The sequence below is a fragment of the Glandiceps talaboti genome, chromosome 18 (genome assembly GCF_964340395.1).
Source record: "Glandiceps talaboti chromosome 18, keGlaTala1.1, whole genome shotgun sequence".
NCBI lineage: Eukaryota > Metazoa > Hemichordata > Enteropneusta > Spengelidae > Glandiceps > Glandiceps talaboti.
In genome coordinates this window covers 14,170,943-14,193,966 of record NC_135566.1, presented here as the reverse complement: position 1 = coordinate 14,193,966, position 23,024 = coordinate 14,170,943, and the positions used below count along the sequence as shown (strand labels likewise).

Genomic DNA, 23,024 nt, shown 5'->3' with positions numbered 1-23,024 from the left:
AACAATATCCCATAATATTTTCTCAATTCATTTATGAGAACCGGAGCTCAAGCAGGCATTAACAACATTCAACATAGTCTAGTGCTATCCATGCATCAAATCTCAAGATATCTGTTTACATCTAGTTTATGAGGTCCTGAGATGAAATTTCCAATTCAACTGAAGTCACCCACAGAGTCATTAACACCATGTCTTTGTTAATCAAGCACAGAAGTCTGCCCAATGAGACGTTAGTATTTATTGGGGGCAGTTATGTCATGTCCAAATATGGGTATATTTGTCAGCTCATGACAGAGGTACGATTTAGACTAGCTCCGTCTGTACACAACTGTGAAGAGAAATTAAACCAAAGAAACAAAACTTAAAACTTCAACTTTTATTCTTTATCCATCATTGGTAAGTTCTAGCTAATAACCCTCATCATGTACTAATGCTCATTACAAACCGTTGACACCCATTGACACCCACATCTTTACAAATATGCATATACAATTATTAATGATCATGAACAACGTCATAATCAGGATACGCTCTCTCTCTCAAAGAAAAGTTAGACGCTATGAACAAAGGAGCATTTATAAGTGGAGTAATCTATAAGCTAAGGGAGTCACCTCACCCCAGACTAATTGAATTTCAACTCTGCACTCTTTGCACACAGACTAAGAACTTGGGTCAATAATGATTTTGTGGTATTTATTTTGTGTGGTCTTTACATATACAGTGGGTGTATATTGTGTATTGAAAGGTTACGGTTCATGTGTTCATATTGGCATGTTGACATGCTGTTGGCAGATTCACTAGTTTCTCACAGTACAGCTGTGACTAGTGGTTCTGAACAGGTTTACTTCTTCGTCATAACTCGTTAAGTGTAATGTTTCACTAAAAATAGATTTTAATCATACTGTAATATTGATATGGTTCTGAAAACAATGTCCTGCCCGGAAGGTGAAAGTTGAAATTCCATCAGTTATGAAATCTGTACAGTATCGCCTGATTACATGTACAAGATTATGTTTAGTACATGAAAATGTTGCTCTCTCATTAGATGGTAGAAATGTTCTCTCATCAGGTGGTTAAAAAGACATGGAATTAGGCAATCACTTCTGCCCAGAAGGTGAAAGTTGAAATTCCATCAGTTATGAAATATGTACAGTATTGCCTGATTACATGTACAATATTGTGTTTTAATACACAAAATGTTGTTCTCCCATCAGATGGTAAAAAGACATGGAGTTTAGTCAATCATTCCTGCCCAGAAGGTGAAAGTTGAAATTCCATCAGTTATGAAATCTGTAACTTATGCTCGACTACATGTATAAGATTGTGTGTTTAATTCATGAAAAGTTGTCCTCCCATCAGATGTAAGAAAATAAGAAGAAGACATTATGTGATTTGAATACTTGATCACTCCTGTGATCCTGCCCGGAAGGTGAAAGAACTGAAATTCCTAAAGTTATGAGATCTGTACACTCTTGCCTGACTATACGTATAGTACATGGTTGAGTTTAATGATAGGATGACACTGCTCAATCCCATCTGTAGACAGGCTCATTTACGAGAGTGAAATAACTATAACCTCTTGAGGGAGAGGGAGTGATGGAGGAGGGAGATGACATGTATGTATCGACTGAAAATTAAGATGGAGCAGACAGGCATGATAACGCAGTAAAATGAGACACGAAATGGAATGAATTTACAAGGCCTTTAGGGCATCTGGCACACTCCGGACAAAATGTGTTATTGAACCAAGATGCAATAAGGCTACAGGGAGCACGAAAAACATTTGTTAATAGAACTCAGAGCTTCATGAATCGTGATATGGATACAAATCAATCAGTATGTTGCCTCTTTTCATCGTTTCTGACTCACATTGATCATGAATATTTCATATCTTATAAATATGAAGCCTATAGAAATATGTCATAGACCAAATTGCTAGAAAAATCGAAGCTATAACCTCAAAGGTAATACATTTTATGAAATATTCTCCAAGAATGATATCTTTTATTATTTTTATCACATTCATCTCATTTGAAGTGGATAGACGTAATCTAGTCTTGTCAAAACGATTGTAAATGTGAAGAGCAAGAGTTTTGTGATGTCAACTTGTAAAAAAAAAGCTTTTAGTGTGGTTGTTGAGTACATACTATGATCCTAGTAGATCAGAGAGATTAGGTCAGACAGAGGTGAATAATTGAAGTATAGAAGAGTGGCTGATAATAATACTAAATATGATAGTCATTATACCAAGCACAAGCCAAGTTATTGCTTTTGAACAGAAAATATGGATATGTCCTGACAACCTGTGTCTATGTCGCTGGTTCTGCAGTGCTCAAAATTTAGGTTAAATCGTTTCAAATCGCCATTATTTTTCCTGATTTTTCATAAATTATGGTGTGGAAGTATAACTTCAATATTTTTCTTCATTCAGCTGGAAAATACTCATGACCAATTACGAAAAGGTTTGTCACTATTCATCTTACAACTTGTAGTGACAATGCCTCTTAGGTCACTCGTATTTTACATGGTGGAACAAAGAAAAATATTGGTGAATAATATCTAATTATTTAGTACAATATGAAGTTACAATTTATATTATATATTAAATGGGCAGTTCAGAAGGCATGCTACAGTTCCATCAAAATTATTTGCAGATATCTTCAAATTTTTACAATTTTATCATATGAAAAGCTGAATGTTTGTCATATATATGTTGACAAGTTTGATTTGAATGAAGGCCCAAGGTAAAAGTTTACTCCTTGAAAATTAACACAGTTCAGAATAAGTATCCCCATTAAGTTCTCAAAATTTCATTGATATGATGGGTTAGTAATGGGAGGGGAAGGGTAAGCAACCTACACTTTACTACAGGACATTTTTATTCCCTTATATACATGTATAAAATTGATGTTGAAGACATCATCTTGCATCAAAGTAGACAAGTCAGGTACTATAGAAAAAAGTATCCCACTAACCCTAAAGATAGCAACCCATGCTTTACTACAGGGCATTTTTTCGTCCTTGCATACATTTACAAAATGTACCCCAGCTGGTACAAGGCAGTAGGCGATACACTTTGAGGCAACTGACATGAATTGAAAAACAGTGTTGTAGCTTAGATCTAGAGAGGGTACATAGAAGTTAAAAGAGGGCTAACAAACGGTGACCCTGTTTCAATGCCTTTCAAAAAGAGAATACTATTAAAACAAGATCGTATGCCAAAGTGTTTGAGATAGCAAAAATGACATAAACTAAACGGTAATAGGTATTATAGGACAACTTAATTGGTGTGTGTCTGTGTTGTCCATTTATACAGAAAGAAACACCATATTATCTGCACTTAATATCATTAGCTTGTAGTACAGACAAAATATTCATTGCATTGGCATTGTAGTAGATAGCTTTCAGCATCACAAAGTTATGGTACATATCATACATAGATTCAAGTGAATGCTGCAAGTCATTTGAAGTTTCAATAGTCTATCTGTGATGGGTCTAATGTAGTATCTAGCTACATGGCTGCAGTTGTATAGTCCTAAACTACACAATACGAGTAAAACTTCCTCTATATTTAATAGCAGAGAATCTCAACTTTCTATTTCTTATAAAAAAGGTTGACGAGATCAGATATACAGAAAACACTGTACAAAAATGTGTAGCACTTACATTTTTACAAAGATCTCTCACTCTAATACTAGTATTAGTTTTATATCTAAGTCTAGCAGATGTACATGTTGTATGTGCATGAATACCAGTCAGTAATTCTCATTTAGTGGATCAATAGGCAACCTATCCCATATTTGTGTTTCTCGCCCCTTACAATAGAAAACCATTCATGAACGTTGTGTGCTGAAGCTACTACTACATACAACTGTTCCTCTACAGTGACAGTTATGTAGACCGGCATACATATACGCTGAATACTATGTTTATACTGTAGAGTCCCTATTAAACACACTGTACGTACTGTGTACATGGTGAACACCTTTCAGTTCTTTGGTGGTGGCTTATATAAACAATGCATTACAATGAAAATAGGAGAATGAACCATAAGGTAATGAGGTTGTTGCTGTACATGTTTACTGTAGACACTAGTGATTCAGACGCAGAGGTTATGCCAGCAGTTGTTAACATTTTATGACAGTTTTTACAGACAGTAGATTATACTAGGGTAATGACTTAAGGGTAGTGACTATATGTGTGGACTGGTACATGTCAGCTTCAGGAAGTGAAGCATATAAAAATATGTTGTGAAATACTTACTCCGGGCATTCTACTTGTACATAATCAGCTGCTAGCTATATATCCAGTCTTTGAACAACAATAGAGAAAACACAGTAGTTTATAGTTTACTGTTTACAATAAACGTGTCCAGGCATACTCTGATGTGTACATGTAGTTGCTTAGTTGTATGTATGGTACACATACTTGTGAAAATATTACTCTGGAAATTGAGTCTTCTGTTTACTAAGATAGATAGACACAAACTAAAACTATTGTCGCATCAGTGATAAGCTATTGAATGGATGTTGTGGTTTAATTATAGTCTCAGTAGGGAGGCATTGCAGTTCCATGCATGAACTTGCAATGTACTTTTTTAGGACTTCCAATGTTTATACTGTCTTGATCACAGGGGGATTAGAATCACACAACAGAGGAACTGCTATCACCCACTTTGTGTAATCTACCACATTGAAGAATAATAGGTTTAGTTTATCTTAGAAAACCCAAAGGCTGATTACCAGAGAACTTCATTATACTTCAAGTTCATTGACATGGAACCTGGTATCCACTCCGACCCAAATTTAGAATACACAATACATACAAGTACATCATAAATCACAACACATACCTATAAACTTACAAATAACATAAACTTGTTTATGTTCACAAGTGGCTGGAATGTTACACATGGTTAACTTACCACAACTTAGTTGAAGAATACAATTAAAAAAAGTCCATGATTTTAATAAGTTTTAGGGGCTGTATTAGGCAAAATAAAAAAAAATTGTATGTTTCCGATAACTTGGCTGACCCTAGTATAAACCGTTGAGTCAGACTGACCCTAAACATTTTTTAAAACACTTAAAACAAAAAGGTAAGAAATTCTTTGTCTTCTTGACATTCATACACACATCTGTTTCCTTTCCCCAGTGATGTCTGTACATAGTTCATCAAAACTATCACTATGAGAGAATGGGTATTCTGACTGACATTTTGTTTGGTTTTGGGTCAAATCAATATTTTAAAAAAAAATATTGAAAAACATAAAATAAAAATAAGATAAAATCCTGACCTACCTACTCTTTTTTCTGAGGCCATGTTATCGGAAACACATAATTATTTTTTTTCGCCTTACCTATAATATTTGGAAATTTGTGACTGTTTTAGTTCCTCTCATTGTTCAATTAATAATGTCTAACGACATTGGATATAATGTTCATAAGTTATACATGATATGATGATTCTAGCCTCGGAAACAAATGCGTAGCATGCAACGACCTGAACTTGTTTTCTGACCTGCTTTCATCAGTTCCTGCAACTGAAAACAGCTACTGTGTATTGTTACTGCTTCATACTGGTTGAAATAATTGCAAGCTTGCCAGACTATGTGACCAATGTATGGGGTAGATGGCAACCAACGGTCATGATCTTAGGATGAACTACAGAAAATATGTATTGCCTATGTTTCAATCAACAACAACAGGGGAAATTTACACCAACGTATGAAATGGGATCTCTCGGAGACTGTAATTAAATGACATATCATATGAATGATGCCACAGCTATAGTCACATAGATAGTAATGCTAATCTCTGCTTCCTGGCAGGGGAACATTTATAAGACGTGTCTCGTGTGCGGTAGTAAGACATCCAAAGCAAATGTTCCAAGTGGTGGTATAGTGGCAAAGCTGTTGTGTATCTTCTGAATATTAACTCAATATGAATGGTTTCAAGAAAAATTCATATGGCAACGTCTGCAATGTGTACCTGTTTAACTGCAAGGTCTGATTTTAAAACAGCTAGCTATGATGATTACTGATCGATTGTTGTTATCTTGTCTTGTTTTCATTCGATTAGTAGTCATTCCATTTGACGCTATCGTTTCAGTGGTTGATCATTAATACGAGATACAGCAAACAAGTCCAGTTTGTTGAAAATAACATTCCCCAAAACGAAATCTTTGAAGGTTATGATTTCATTTAAATTTCATTGATGTTTCACACTGAAGGATTATGTATTTTATGATTCACAAACATTTCTTACCTTTCATTCTTCTTTGTCAACAGGTGTTTTTCAGGTCAGGTTCACTGGCTCCGTTAGAAGATGCCCGGGATGAAAGCTTAGCAGATGCAATAATTGGATTACAAGCTTACTGCAGAGGGTTCCTGGGTAGGAAGAAGCTCAAACATTTGAAGGTAAGATAGAAAGCATGTGTATAAAGTTTTGAGAGAGAAAAAACTGAAAACAAAAAAATAAATAAAACGAACAAGTTCGACAAGTTGTATATTGGAAGATTTGTCAAATGACTTGGTGTGGGGAGTGATTGAAAGAACACCTAGAACAACCATTGTTTTCAGTTTTGCTGTGATATGGTCAACAAGTGATATAAACAAAAGGCTGTACTATTTTGGACATAGAGGGCGCTGTTCATTGTTACTTTTCTGCGGCATGAATCCGTATACAAGCTGTTCGTTTGTTTTGAAAACATCAATCCTTCTGCATAAGGTCATTGAAGTACTTTTTGTATTTGTTTAAATGCATGATTACCTAACAGTGAAATGTCCATACATTTATATGCTTGTCAATTTCCTAGATCCTGTACAGTGAAATGTACATAAATTTAAATGCTTGTCAATTTCCTAGATCCTGTACAGTGAAATGTACATAAATTTATTTGCTTGTATTTTTGTCTAGATACAAACAATAGCGATTACCTGTATACAACGAAATGTACGTAAATATATTCAAGTACGTAACTGGACGTGGTGGCGTCTCCTTACTAAAGTTACACCATTACTAGATGTCCATAGAACTGAAGAAGAGCTGAGAATCAAAGATGTAAGTGGATTCTTATATACATGTACAATTTGTACATTTTGGACAGTGTTTCCTCTAAGTTTTTTTTAAGACTGAGCAAATTAAGGCGAAGGAAAAAAAATGGAAGGGGTGACATGGCGGCCAAGTCTCTGGGCTATACTATCAAGCCAGTATGTCAAGTCAGATAGCCAAGTCTGTGGGCTATACTGTCAAGCCAGTATGTCAAGTCAGATAGCCAAGTCTCTGGGCTCTACTGACAAGCCAGTATGTCAAGTCAGATAGCCAAGTCTCTGGGTTAAACTCTCAAGCCAGTATGTCAAGTCAGATAGCCAAGTCTCTGGGCTATACTGTCAAGCCAGTATGTCAAATCAGATAGCCAAGTCTATGGGTTAAACTGTCAAGCCAGTATGTCAAGTCAGATAGCCAAGTCTCTGGGCTATACTGTCAAGTCAGTATGTCAAGTCAGATAGCCAAGTCTCTGGGCTATACTGTCAAGCCAGTATGTCAAGTCAGATAGCCAAGTCTCTGGGCTATACTGTCAAGTCAGTATGTCAAGTCAGATAGCCAAGTCTCTGGGCTATACTGTCAAGTCAGATAGCCAAGTCTCTGGGCTATACTGTCAAGCCAGTATGTCAAGTCAGATAGCCAAGTCTCTGGGCTGTACTGTCTGTAGTCTCCTGAAAACTGTCGCAGTATTACTAAGAATGAGAAGAAGTGCCCAGAGCAAAAGTCCGGAATATCATTTTCATCAATCCCTCTCCTCAATTTGTAATGTAATATTGTGTTTTCAATTTACAGGTAGAACTGGAACAACTAAAAACTAAATTTCAGAAACTAGAAAGGGAACGAAATGAGTACAAGACAAACTATGAACGTTTGGAAACCAAGGTATTGTTATGTTCTTTCTTAACATGTAGTACTTTACCACACTTAAAGGAGAACAGCATTCTGGGAAATAGAGACATTTTCATAAACTATGAGTTCTGGAGAGTCATTTCATGATTTTACATCACCTACAATTACTTGCAATTTCTGAGAAACATCAAATTGATCTTGTGCATTTATAGGATATCCGTAGAAATATGGTGAATCAAAAATATGATACCACACTTCTGATAAACTTAATCTCAATGAATATCATGCAATAATATTCATGCCCAGATTTGCACACATGAACTGCCAGGTTTGATTTCTAGATTAAGTGTACCTTGCATCATGTTACATAATCAAAAATCATGATTTTCTACTGTTCCCTAGCAGTACAAGACTATTATGTTTTGGGTCGATCTCCTTTCTGATGAGTAGCACTTACTTGTCTCCATGTAAGAAGGGAGATTAGAATGTTGACAGACTGCTGACAGCTCTAGTTAGTTACGTGACAATGTGCTATTTTGTCCTGTTCAGCTGGGTGAACTAACCACTGACCTGCAGGAGGAACATGGCACAGCAACACATGCATCAGAAGTTTTAGAAGCAGAGACGGCTGAAAGGATGAGGTTGGAGAAAGAACTGAAGGAACTCAAGGTAACAATTACATATGATTTGTTGTTGATATCTTTGTTGTCGTTCCGATTCCAAGATGTGTTGGGCGAGAGGATGTCGCTTCAATATGTTGTTTCATTTAGTCTTGTTTTGTCTTCATTATGTTTGAAATAACATTTTCATCAGGAAATAGTGGAAAGACATATTGATGTCTTTGTGAGTGACTTTATAGAACAAAGACTAAACACCATCAATGAAAAAGAAGGATTTTACAGGTGAACCCAGGGTACGGTCAGGTGACAACCATCCCCTATGTATTGCATGCATATCCCTCAGTGTGTACACAATACATGGCATTGTATGGAGAGACACGCATTGCATCTTGGAACCGGCAACTATTGTTAATCAATGTCTGTTGTACTTCCCCAGTCAGTATGCCATATTCATTCTGATTGCTCAATTCTCAGCCAAGTATCTCAAGGGCACCTTAGATTGGGGAAAATGAGGTTTAAACTTTTCATTATGTACATCAAATTTCAGGGAATACAAGAAACAATCAATGAGATAGATGTAAACAAACATTTGAGTTGCTGAAACATAGACAATCAAAATCAGAAGAATCAAAACTAATTACCAGGAATTGTATCAACATTTGTAATGAGACATTGGGAAAGGTTGATTGTCAAAGTATGCTACAGTTCTGCATGATCTGAGCTCACATTTCCAGGCAAAATCTGCAGCTGAATAGCACCCCTAGTGGCCAAAGTACAAAATCTTTTCTCTTTTCAATAATCAGATTTATAATGTATTCTGTAAGTTCAATGTCTTCACCTTAGAAGTTGTGATATATTTGGAACTCTTGATCATGTTGATCATACTAGTAAAATCTTGATTGATAAAATTATTATTACAATAAATATTTGTATTTCTGTGACTCAAACCATGAAATGTATTTTTGCTTTCCTTCAGAGCTCCCATAGCCTCATCCAGAGAAAGACTGAAAAACTTGAGATGGAAGTGATGGAGAGTAGACTGAGAGCTGCCAGTTTTGATGGAGATATGGACAGTGATGAGGATGATGGTAAGTAGAAGTAACGAGGAAACTTAGTCGTTTTCTCAAAATAAATACAGTACTCATAAAAAAGCTATTTCATATTTAGAGTTAAGAAATATGCAGTCTTTAAATATTACAACATTCCATGAAAAGTTATTCAAAACTTTAGTGTCGATACCATCTCTCAGAAATATACCTTTGATAATTTTAATGTAATTGATGAATCAAAGAAATATTTTTACAACTCATAGTTGTATTTTTTCAATCTTTTTTTTTCACTTGCTGTCATCTATAAATGCATGACTTCAACAAAATGTCTGGCCAACATTTGAGCTGTTTGTTGTGTATAGTTGATGACATAAAACAATGCAGTAGATAGCTATTGTTGAACATTAGAACTGTCTGCGACATGATGGCATAAAACAATGCAGTAAGTAGCTATTGTTTGCAGCTCAGAAACCAACAAAGGTCACCTTATCAAAGCACCCAGACAGTGTTATATAAATCCAATCTGATACTATTGTCTCCTTCAATACTTATTGGTAGACTTTATTGTTGTCAGTGTGAAGCTTATATCAACAAGGGGTGGACACACGCAATGTATAGGTGTCATTTGTATAGAAATATACTGAATATTACAGAATGAGAGAGTTGGCATTGTGGGCACTTAACCTGACAAACAGGATCTTGAATAAGGGCAATTGTGTGATTCCAATAACCTGACCGACCCTACTTTAAGTGTCCGACCCTAAACATTTTTAATAACATCTAAAACAAAAAAGATAAGAAATTCTTTGTCTTTTGACCTTCATGTACATCTGTTGTCTTTCCCCAGTGATGTCCATACATATTTTATCAAAGTATCACAGAAGGGGTATTCTGACCAAATTTTTTTAGATTTTGGGTTGAAACAATATTTTTCAAAACTAAAAATAATTAAAAAGATAAAATAGAATAAAATAAAACCCTGACCTACGTACGCTATTTTCTGAGGCCATGTTATCGGAAACACACAATCGTTTTTTCTCTCGCCTAACCGAGGTATGTTATTCTCTATCTTTTGTCTATCATCTCGTGAAATCTTTACTTTGACAGGTGGATAAAAACTGTGTTTTGAAATGATTATAAATGTCACTGTTTACAGACTTTTTGACTTCCTAGTAGTGCAGAGTTTAAAAAGAGACTCGAGGGATGGTAGCTTATCCCCAGTGGTATTAGCTGCTATTCTATTTAGTTTAAAATGAGTGGTACTACTGTACTAGACTGTAATAGCAAACTTAATGAGGAGTACCCACAATGATAGACTGAAAGATACATCGTGACGTTTCGCCCTCACTGGCCTCCTCTCACTGTTAGGGGTTGCCTGATGTTTGAGGGCGCCCCGTCACGGCGTACCTTACAGACTACCACAATGACAAATCCGTGTAACAAAGCATAAGGTGAATATAGTGATTACATACCAGTCTTTCCTTATCTTTGTAATCTGCAAAAGAATCTTTGCTTTCCGATACTGTGTTGAGGAAGAGACATTTTCCATTGTCCATTCCACATACTGGCAAAATGTGGTCTTTTCAGTAGTTTCTCCATTATCTTTAGAATGGACTCTCTTCAAGTGTTCCAGCACTCCTAGTGGTCAAACTATACAATCTTTTCTTTTTTCCAATAACCAGCTGCTGGCATACAGAAGCTGCTTGGGAACAGCACGCCTAGTGGCCAAACTATGTAATCTTTTGTTTTTTTTACAAATAACTAGCAAATACGATGCCATGTTTACTGTCAACAAATCAGTCCTTCTACTCTACACTTGTCAAAAACACAACTACTTATGGGGTAAATTCCCTTGGCCATGTCAAAAGCCATTCTACTGAAAGACTAAGTTCCCCTGGCCATGAACAAGACACACTGTCAATACATCTTTATTAGAACTTCTGGTAGAAAAACTCCATTGATGACAAAGATGTGTCACAAGAACCAAAACTCCAGGGAAAACAACAAAACAGAACAAAATCAACAACCAGGAAAGAAATCTTGGAAAAAGATCAACTCGATGGTTTAATCCATTGGTGACATAAACAGTTATTTCTCTTGGCCCCCCCCCCCACTCCCCTCCCCTCCCCCCTAACCCTAATCTTGATAATAACACTTACTGATTACCTCCAGTAACCTTGTAGACTGTAGTCTAAATAAAACTTCTTGCCGCCCTATTTCCTTTCTTGTCTATAACTTGCTATTCTTCTCATCCAGGCAAACCAGTACCTCGTCAGCTGTTGAGGATAAAAAGAGGTAGACGCCACTAGTCTTGGGTTTATGTAGTTGGCAAGGGTTGACCTTTGACCACGCTTTTTTTACTGACTAACTCGTTAGATTTTTAGTCTTTAGCATCGTACTGCTTTCTGCTGTGCTGCCATGCCATCCTCTCCCCCCTACTAGCATTCATCTCTCCAGGGATCTGGTCAAAATCCATTCTGCTTTATCTAGATTTCAGAGTTATGCAAATCAGTACATCCAAGTAGGGGGGTATTACACACACATGTTTTGTGAATATTTATGCATGCAGTCAAAATCAATTACTTGAAATACAAGCACATATATCGATGTCGTAGTTTATTTACATTTTAAACACTTTGATGTGGAGTCTTCCAACACTTTAAATATTGAGCACTTTGATATAGTCACGTACAGCAGAAGTTTGCATGTAGTTTCTTAACACTATAATCTTGATGTGCAGTGATTTTAAAATATAGTTTCTGAACACTTTGATACATTGATGTACAGAAGAATTTTGCATGTAGTTTGTAAACACCCCGATACATTGAACACTTTGATAACAGTACTCTGATGTCCAACAGAAGTTTATGAACACTTTACTACAATATTGATGTACAGAAAAAATGTTGCAAGTAGTTTCTAAACACTTTACATGTAATACATTGAACAATTTGATACATTCAACACTTTGATAACAGTACACAGATGTGCAATAGAAGTTTATGAACACTTTCTGACCTTGAACACTTTGATACATTGAACACTTTGATAACTACACAGATGTGCAACAGAAGTTTTTAAACACTTTATGACATTGACATGCACCAGAATTACACATTTAATGACTGAGCACTTTGATACACTAATAGGCAGCAAAAGTACATCAAATATAGATGTGTAATAGTAGTAAACTCAAAGTCTGCAACATATCAAACGACTGAAACAAAGAATGTTGGCAGATGATAGGCAGATTGTCACTAGTCTCTACATTACTACGTAGTTTGCACAAAACAGCACAACACAGCAATCTCTTTTAAGCCTTCTACCATGCAACAGTGAATCTCGAACTCACAATTTTTATTGCCATGACACTGAATCCATTGTACAACTTGAAGAGGACCTTTTTAAAATCAACATCCACTATTTAGCTAGTATTTTAGGTAGGGATTGATTTCAAGAGAAGTGTTTTTGCCTGTGTGCATAATATTGAAATGAGCCCTACTTGGATAGTCACATTCAACCTCCCTACCATCACATTGTACTCATCCAAAGTCTGCTTTCTAATTTGAGAATGTGTTCATTTCTTGTTGTACATTTCCAAATTGGTTGTCTGGTTTCCCTGCATGTTATCTGGACTAAAATCTGCAAACTAAAAGGTACACAAAGCACACATCATACAAAAAAAAAATGGCTGGCTTTTTGTCTGGGAGAGGCACTTTGGGTACTGTTTTAATCAGTTTGTATGCACTTGTAAGATCGTGGGAGTTCTGACTTTGTTTTCTGTGTGTGGTCTGTGGATATAGGAACGGACTCAATCTATAAACAGAAGTATGAGAGAGTAAGGAGAGAGATGGAGTTTATCAAGAAGAAATTACAAAGTGAGCACGAAGAGGAGATAGAAACACATACTTCAGCTAAAAAGGTCGTGGATAGGAAGGTAAGGCAGTGTGTTGATGCCGAGTAGTATTTATTATTGCATATGTACCAGAGATTACTTGCACCGGTGCATGTGCACACTAGTGGTACTTGCGCTGCAGTGTAATACCGGAAATATTATTGCATACCTGCATGCAAATGATATGCAAATGAAGACGCGATTGTTCGTTCTATACGAAAGCGCACGATCACACAGTATCGTTTTTACATATTAAGAAACTACACATTCTACATTTTAAGATAGCAAGGTTACAATTTCTTGCTACATTTTGTCTAAATTAAGGAAACCGTTTAAAGATACTGCAGCTAGACACAGACATGCTGGCGCCAGTGTTTTGATGTCTGCATGGTGGTATGTTAGTTCATTTCATTTAGACAAAATGTAGCAAGAAACTGTACTCAGTCAATCTTGCTATCTTAAAGTGTAGCATGTCCAGTTTCTTACTGGTTTCTGTATGGTTGTGTCAAACAGAACCAGTCAACACTAACATGACGCAGGCTGTATTTAACACCAAATTATTGACCACCGTCATGACTTTGTCTCTCATTCGTCTACAGCTTGCTGAGGCCTTAGAGGAGATGGATGAAATACAACGTCTTCTCACAAATCAGAAACGTAAGCACCAGAAAGTCAACAGTGAACTGCAAGACATGAAATTACACTTAGAATCACAGCAGTCAAGGAATTCTGGTCTTGAGAAAAAACAACGAAAGTAAGTCTAGAAATATTGCTTTCAAGTAATGCACACCTCGCCCCTTCTATGTATTCAACTGGTGTATTTATTTGTATTAAGATATTACACTTCATGCATATGTTTTTTGGTTTTTTTATGTTATATGTATATATAACTTTAGATGTTTTTCTTGGGCCACAAACCTGACTAGTTTGAACAAACTATTTTTGTTATCCAGCCAGGAGTTTAAAGTGATTTTTTATTTACCTTTCATTGCCAGGGCTCGAAATTAACTTTTCTCCCTGGTAGCCCCTGTGGGCTACCATTCATAAAGGTCAGTAGCCCCATGACCTTCACTGGTAGCCCCATATATTTGTGTACATAGTTATCATACAACAGTGGTTTACCAACACTGAATGTGGACTATAATGTCTGTTTAACAATGTAAAAATGGTTGATAATAAAGTTACGAATTTCTGTTGTAATGATAGGACAAACGTCTCAAGTATCTATGATTACTCATATGGCATAAACTATGAACACACCATGACCATTCATCTACTTGACTGCTTGACCATTTTACACCAGTCCATCAAAAGACCGTGTTTCGATGTCATATACCATCAGCCTCATCTATTACGTACTGATTGTCGTCGCATGAAATTTGAGTTTCGTAATTCCCAGTCTGTATATTCGTTCATTTGAAACCATGCATTTCCTAAAATGTTTTACATTAAAATCCGAAATGTAAATGAATGCATCGACTTCGGCTATGATTCCATCACCACTCGAGCCGAGCATTACGGAAATGACAAAATTGACATCGTACCGAAAATGGGTGAACGGGTCCTGCTGTCAGTAACCAACAACTTCGTGTCAAGTACTAACAACGTAAGGAAGTGCTTCACGAATTAAAACGAATGTTTTTTCATCAATGTTTGCGGAATTGTTATCACGAAATGTACCCCGGAAGTATCTGAATTAGCTGACATCGCAGCACATGGTGCGTCCAGGGTGTGACGTCATAACATCGTTGTCAAATATAAATATTCATGAGAGAATAATATGTAGCGATGTAGACGTCAAACACATCGCGTCCTGCAGTTGAACAAGCAAGACAGTTCGTTCACAGTTGAACAAGCAAGACAGTTCGTTCAGCGGGAACGTATTGTGTTGGTTATATTAGCGACACGACGAAGGCCTGACATGTCAGCTTACTGTTTACGTCGGTAGCCCAAGTGGGCTACCAAATACGAAAAGTAGTAGCCCCGTGTCAACATTTGGTAGCCAAATGACACGGGGCTACCGTTAATTTCGAGCCCTGATTGCCAATGTATTTACTTAACTAATTCCATTTCCTCACTTGATATGACAATTTTCTTTTCTTTTCAACTTCTGGCAAATAAATAAATATGTATGTAACCTGAACATTTTTGCAGGAATAGGATGAGTCTCCCTAGAAACATAAACTTGATTTCTGTTGTGTTGTTGGCAAGAACAGACTTTTTTGTTGGACACTTGCCCCATAATGCCCTTTTGAAATTAGTCAGGAAGCTAACAAGTCTTTAGGTAAAGAATGATATGATATTTTGTGTTTGCTGACCAAACCATATATTTGTTGTTACAGGTTTGATGCTGAGCTAACCAGGGCCCTTGAGGATGTGAAAATTGAGAGGGCTGCCAAGGAGAAGTTGCAGAGAGAAAAAGAACAAACTGAGGTTGAAGTGTACCAACTTAGAAGTCTATTTGATGTAAGTATATCTTCTGTGTGTACTGCTACGATATTGTGTATTGTGAGAGGGTGTCATGTGTGACATTTTGCTGGCTTGATTTGTTGACTAATTACTGTGTTTGTTTGTTTGTTTGTTTGTTGGTTGGTTTATTGGTCAATTGTCAGACTAGATTATGGTTTTGATGGAAAGGTGATTGATTATTGATCAGATGGATAGGACAGCAGTAAGGAGTGGCGGGTGGGGGGATAGGATTGGAGGTGGGGGGGGGGGGAGAAACATTAATTTTTGTTTTGTATTGAAAACCATGTTAGGTAGACACATCATTTTGATTTGTCAAAATTTTGATTGACAAAGAAAAATAACAGCAATACTTGATGTTTCGACTCCTATTTCAAGCACCACAGAACCAATGAGATAGATACATGTTGTTGTGATGTAGAATGACCAGGTTATAAATCCTGTATTTTCTGTGTGAGTGTGTACAATCTGGCTTGTATGTGGTATGAGATGATACTAATGGCTGTACTCCACATTTCAGGACAAAAAGGGTGAAGTGTATCAACTTGAAGACAAGGTTGAAACTCTACAGGCAGAGTTACGAGATCTCTCATCACGTGGTGGCAAGGATGAAAATGAAATTCTAGATCTGAAGAGAGCTAGGAGAGAATTAGAAGCTAAAGTTAGGGATCAAGAAGAGGAATTAGATGACCAGGCTGGGACTGTGCAAATGTTAGAACAGGTATCTAGTCAACAACCATTTGTATATGATTGGATGTAATTTTATGATTAAAAACAAAAGAATTTTATATACTGGCCACATGGTGTGATTTGTACAAATGCACAGAAATCACAGGTTATTGCCCACATGAAGAAATTTTGATGTAAAAACAGCAGAATCACAATTAGTTGTTACGTGCTGATTATTCTATAAAAACAAAAGAGATAATGGCCACTTGTAAAAAATGTCATATAAAAACAAAAGAATCATCATTTATGACCACTTGTGGGAGACATTACCTCTATAAGGGAAATTGTTAATCTGTGCCAAGATTTTTATGATATGAGTTTCAAAAGTTAGTATTTTGTTGTCTCATTTGCTTTGATTACCTTTCCCTAATAATATGATGAAAAAATTTGACCTGACTTTTTTCTCTCTTTTTTTTCTTCAGGCCAAGTTAAGATTAGAAATGCAGATGCAGAACATTAAGCAGGATCACCAGAAGGATGTTGATTCAAAGGAAGAAGAAATAGAAGATATTAGAATTAATACTCAAAAGAGGGTAAGAAATGAGCTAGTTACCATGGTTACTGCTCTCTCTGTCAGCATAAATGACAACACTGCAACCAAGATAAGTTTGCAATATGCTAGCATCTAACTGTTGAGATTTAGAAACGTATTTGTGTGTACTATGTAAATGTCTTGTAGACTGAACCAGTATGCCCTCTAAGTCAATTTGATGTGCCACCTTCTTGTGATGTACCAAAATTTAGCACTCCCCTAATCTCTTACTATATGGTGACTCATAAGAAAACCCAGTTTTTCTCATATTGACTCACAACAACAAAATTTAGCTATCATTAGAGTCACTGAACTGTGTAGTTTCTTTGCAAAATAGACACAGATTCAAGTGACTCATTTTCTTTGCCATACCGAGAAAGGTTTGATCAGTTTGCATGATGCATGCCATCAGCCACAAATCTACAGCACCGTTTGTCAAACCAATATGATTTGACCTGGTTTGTTTGCTATTCAAGCTGTATTCATATTTTTGTGCAGCTCAAGTTTGTACAGACATTTCTGAGATTAAACACTGTATGTCGAAACAGTACATGAAGGAGAACCAATAATTTATAAATGTAGGGTGAAAGTTACTGTCATGACATTTCTAAAATTGTAGCTATATTCTTAAAAAAACAAATTAAAAAAAAACAAAACACTTTTTCATGCATTTCTGTAACCCTTTTCACAAGAACAAAACTTTCGGCTTGGTGAATCAAATCATCACAATTTGTTTAAGACAAAAATAGCCAATGTGAACACTTCTGGTAACCAGAATTAAATCTTTCCTTGTTGTGTCACACAGATCAAAAATTTAGAAAACCAGTTAGATGAAGAATACATGGAAAAACAAGCTGCCTTGAAGGAGAAACGGGATCTGGAGAGACAACTGAAAGAGAAACAAGACTATGTTGCCAAGGGCGACAAAGACACTGAGAAAAGACTTAGGAAAGACTTGAAGAAAACCAAAGCTCTCCTTCATGATGCTCAGATCATGTTAGATAAACAGAGAGCATCTGCTGTCAGTAAGACTACAGTGAAACAACTACAAGCAGAGGTAAGGTAGTTTTATAAAAACAACATGGCTGAGATGTTAAAGTGGCCATATGGATAAGAATTGTGTATTTATTTTGAAATTTTAATTTATAAAACAAATTTACTCTGTTTTTCTACTTGAAAAAACAACGTGAAATAACATATACTAAGACCTTCTTTGTAACTCAATAAATTACAAAACATTTAAAAAATGTGAAATGTTTGTTATTGTACGTAAAATTACCTTTTTACACTTTTTGCATCTTTTTGGAATTTAGTGATGTAGTCTGATATTAGGTCAGTGTATTCATCTTTTTGTGTTGTAAATGGGTCCCAAACTTTTCGGTGCAATCTCCAGTCAAAATTCATCAGACTCGTTGTTTTGACTTTTATTACAGCTGGAGGAAGCCCAGTATTTGTCTCAAGCATCCACCAAATCAAGGAAAGGTATGGAGGAAGAATTGGTAGATTTACAACAACAGTTAGAGTATGTCTCCAAATCTAAGTCAGAGGTAAGTCATACACACATGTACCTTACAAACCCTGTAAAGGCAGAAACCATATTTTCAAAGTTACAAGAATCCAAGTCATTAAGGCTGCACACACTGGCCGCAACTGGAATTTTTTGTTGAAATTTTTTGTAAGGTATAATGATTTACTCCTAATATAATACACCCTGAACGATATTGAATCACCTGTGGATAAATATAGTCATGTCAAGTGTGAAAGTTTAGTGTATGAACATATGTATTGTAGAAAGAACTTTCATTTTGTACATTTCATACAATTGTACTGGGGTTAAATGTAGTTGTGAAAGTAACATTTGATGTGATTTGTTTGACAGGCGGAACAGAAAGTGATGGCGTTAACAAGAGAGAAAATTGATTTACAAAGTAAGCTTGATGATGAGGAAGAAGATTTCAGTGAACTGATGAGAAAGCACAAGGCTGTCGTACATCAGGTAAAAAAAATGATTCTCCTGATAGTGGTGAACTTATGAGCACACTAAGAGCTTTTTTTTACAAGTTGACATAACAAAACACTTGTTCTTCAAATTACAGTAGTTTTGACAAGACTGGATACAACACTGGTAATCCAGCCATGGTTTACTGAGATAGACACAAACTAAATCTATTGTTCTTCAATGTAGTAGATTACACAAGTGGGTGATAGCAGTTTAATTACACTAGTACTTTTATTTTGTTGTTCCAGGCATCGATGACTCACCAGCAAATAAATGACCATCTTACAACCATAGCAGAGATTACAGGAGAGAAACAGAGCCTTCAGGAACAGGTAAAGAGCAAACACTGGTTGATATGAACAAAATTTCTTTTTAAAAACAAAGTAAATTTCACTGGCTGTCACTAGGTGGCAGTATATCTTTCGGAGGGTTAGATTCAAATTTCAAAAAATGTGTATGTCACAAGACCATGTAATACTTGGATAACAGGCTGTTTTCTGTCTAGGAAAGCAGCGTTGATATTTGAAACTTCAACAAATTCATTTTTATGAATTGTAATTTCGCAATGAAAATACATAGCTTGAAAGTGTATATATTTTCACATGAGCAATAAATCCTGAGTTATGGACCTCAAATTCCAACAACACAAATTGTCACTCAATAAATATTTACAAAATGTTCTGGGGACAGAGAATTAATCAACCAAATTTTTGGTCAAAGTGACATTGCTATAAACTTTCGTGTTTCCAAAATAATGTAAGTGCAATCTTTATTTTTTTCTTTTTCTCGCAGGTGGCAGAGTTGAATCTTAAAGTTAATAATTACATGGACACAACAGTTGATAAAAACCAAGTGATACGCTTTGAAGGCAAAATACGAGACTTAGAATCCAGACTAGATTTAGAATTAACATATAAACAAAGAACAGAGGTAAGATGGGATCCAAAAATTGGATATTGTTACCCAGATTTTTTTTTCTTGCTGAGGAAAATACAAGATCTAAAAGCTGCTTCCGAATGGCACTCCAAGTGGCCAAACTACATAATCTTTTGTCTTTCAGATAACCAGACTATGGTGTATTGCTTTATTGCTCTAGTAGATTTTAATGTCAGATCTAAAAGCTAAACAGCACTTCAAGTGGCCAAACTATATAATCTTTTGTTTTCAGATAGCCAGAATATTGCTTTATTGCACTTGACTGTATTAGGGCCCTCATTTCAGATCTAAAAGCTTCTGAACAGCACTCCAAGTGGCCAAACTATATAATCTTTTGTTTTTCAGATAGCCAGCATATGGAGTATCATTTTAAAAAAACCTTCAGAGAGCTGCCATCAATTCTCTTTTTTTTTCTTTTTTTTTAAGTTGAAAATTAAGTATCTTTCTTTCTATTTGCAGTCACAAACATCCAGACTTAAAGAAACTAATGAAAAACTCAGCAATGAGAGGGACTCATTTAAAACTTGCGAGCTTCAAACGCAAGAAATGAACAGAAAATTACAAAGACAATTACGTGATCTCAGGGAAGAATTTTTAGAACTGCAGCACAAAGAAGATGATGCCAGTAGGAAGAAACATGAACTGGTAAGTTAAGGAGACCAGTATTAATTGCTACCAACCTAAAGGGTTGTAATTATAATATTTATATATTGTTGTATTGTGAATGAAAGTAAATACTAACATAAAAACATCAATTCATGGAATTCCATTTCATATTTCTTACACAAAACGAAATCTGTCCCTTGGTTGTTATTTCCGTCTTCTCACAAATGTATGCAGGACATTGGCTAGTCTGTGAGGTACACCATGAGATAGCACCCTCACACATCAGTCAACTCCTTCTTTAGAGAAGCCTGGTGAGGGCAGACTGACACAGCATCTCTTACAATCTGATGAGTCTAGACATTGTTACATCCATTGAAATGTTGGTCATTGTGTTTGCACTAACATATTTATTACCATGGTGATTTAGTGTTACTTTTGAGCTATAAATTAGAAACAAATAAACAAACTGAAAAATTCACACTTGGTCCAAATTGATCAATATTTCACTTTTTAAATGTTCATTTCATCTATATGATTAATCAGCAGGCATATTTCTTTCCTTTTGGAAACTTGACAAAATAAGTTCCCTTTACCACCAGATTGAAGGTTTAAATGTAACCGAGCCCTACATATTTCCAGTGAGTTGTATTTTCATCATTTGTTTCTTCCAGTAATACATTTCTGTTCGTATATCCACAGGAGACACAAGTTGAAGATCTCCAGAGCTCGCAAGAAATTCTGCAATCAGATTTAAAACTAGCATTCCGACGGATATCTGATTTACAGAATGCATTAGAAGACCAATTAGATGAAGATAGTGACTTAGATGATAGGTAGGTGGCATTTACAGTTTTGTCAGTTTTTTAAAGAAATATTTACAACCCTTGCACTAGTTGTCTAGAATAATGTAGTTGATCAGAATGTCGTTTTATCAGTGGTGGACAATTAAAACTGACTTTGAAGGTGCCGAAAAGTCTTCTCCTTATCACACTATCAAGCAGACATATATTGATACAAAGTAACATTGGGTGTCTCTGATGTGATATCAGTTTGTTTATGTCTGTGAAAGTTAGTCATATTGCCATATAGAATATGTCTAACTTTCACAGACATAAACAAACTGATAAAAACATTGTATGCGTCTACGTCTGAGGCACCCACTATTTATGTGTGCATGAAATGCCAGGGGATCTGGAAATTTGTTTGTGAATGTGAACTATTATGTAAAGTGGCCATAAAACTGTTCTTATCAAATGATGAAATGTAATACTGTACAAGTCTCTGCTGTTCCAACATGCTGTGTCAAGTGTTATTAATCCAATTCAGTTGTTTACTTTCCTAATTTGTAACAGGTTCCGTTCGTCCACAGTCTGATGTCTGCAGTTGTATTACAGTGAAAAAAAAATCATTTATCTGTTAGTGTTGAACTTCTTGTTGCATTTCATAACTAAAAAAGTAAAAACGTTTGTCATTTTCACAGTGGATCTGACAGTGATGTGGACATCGATACATGGCTACAAAGACACAAACGATCCTCACTGACCAGAGATAGGGGAGACAGCATGAGTTCATTGGATACATCTATGAGGTATACCAGGAGACGGTCACCGGAAGGACTTGATAATAGTTTCAGCAGTGTAGAAACACCAAAGTTCACTTACAGCAAACCTAGAACATTTACATCAGGATCTGAAGCAGAGTCTGATCATTTACCAAATACTAGTAGTAGCAGGTGAGATTCTGTTGCCATAGTAACACAAGATTTTCCCAAATTGTGTAGAATCATAGACATCTCTCTCTCTCTCTCCAACGTATATGATAGAATTCGTAATTAAGCATGGCAGTCATATTTACAGGATTGGGTATTTATTTTGGATTTTTAATGTATAAATAAATTTTATCATGGCTTCCTACTTGAAAAATCAATGTGAAACAACATTGACAAAGTCTGCGTTTGTAACTCAATACAGTGCAAAAAGCTAAAAACATTTGCTAAAAATGTTGTCATTGTATGTACAATAACAAACATTTTACACATTTATTGATGTTTATTGAGTTACAACAAGGACTTGGAATATGTTGTTTCACATTGATATTTCAAGTAGGAAGCCATGATAAAATTATTTTATAAATTAAAAATCCAAAATAAATACCCAATCCTCATCCATATGGTCACTTTAAAACTGCACTAGCTGCAACTGGAATACGGTTTTTGAAACTTTTTGTCCAGTACAGTGACTTCCTCACAATATCATACACCCTGAACAGTATTTAAATCACCTGTGGGTAAACATATT

The 23,024-nt window shown here is 35.8% G+C and overlaps 1 protein-coding gene across 3 annotated transcripts in view; it reads left to right on the top strand.

Moving 5' to 3' along the window:
- The window catches only part of LOC144449549 (unconventional myosin-XVIIIa-like), a 108,493-nt gene that overhangs the window by 82,448 nt on the left and 3,021 nt on the right, over positions 1–23,024 (top strand). For 2 of the 3 annotated variants that reach the window (XM_078140097.1, XM_078140099.1), the window contains exons 18-36: positions 6,290–6,418; positions 6,918–7,061; positions 7,839–7,928; positions 8,445–8,564; positions 9,492–9,603; positions 11,821–11,859; positions 13,368–13,501; positions 14,059–14,213; positions 15,802–15,925; positions 16,446–16,646; positions 17,077–17,187; positions 17,992–18,243; positions 18,620–18,733; positions 19,066–19,182; positions 19,434–19,517; positions 19,978–20,115; positions 20,581–20,766; positions 21,427–21,560; positions 22,208–22,459. In XM_078140097.1, the coding sequence (XP_077996223.1) occupies positions 6,290–6,418; positions 6,918–7,061; positions 7,839–7,928; positions 8,445–8,564; positions 9,492–9,603; positions 11,821–11,859; positions 13,368–13,501; positions 14,059–14,213; positions 15,802–15,925; positions 16,446–16,646; positions 17,077–17,187; positions 17,992–18,243; positions 18,620–18,733; positions 19,066–19,182; positions 19,434–19,517; positions 19,978–20,115; positions 20,581–20,766; positions 21,427–21,560; positions 22,208–22,459 (2,636 nt within the window). The remainder of the gene's footprint in view (positions 1–6,289; positions 6,419–6,917; positions 7,062–7,838; positions 7,929–8,444; positions 8,565–9,491; positions 9,604–11,820; positions 11,860–13,367; positions 13,502–14,058; positions 14,214–15,801; positions 15,926–16,445; positions 16,647–17,076; positions 17,188–17,991; positions 18,244–18,619; positions 18,734–19,065; positions 19,183–19,433; positions 19,518–19,977; positions 20,116–20,580; positions 20,767–21,426; positions 21,561–22,207; positions 22,460–23,024) is intronic. The other variant, XM_078140098.1, reaches the window with a different exon arrangement.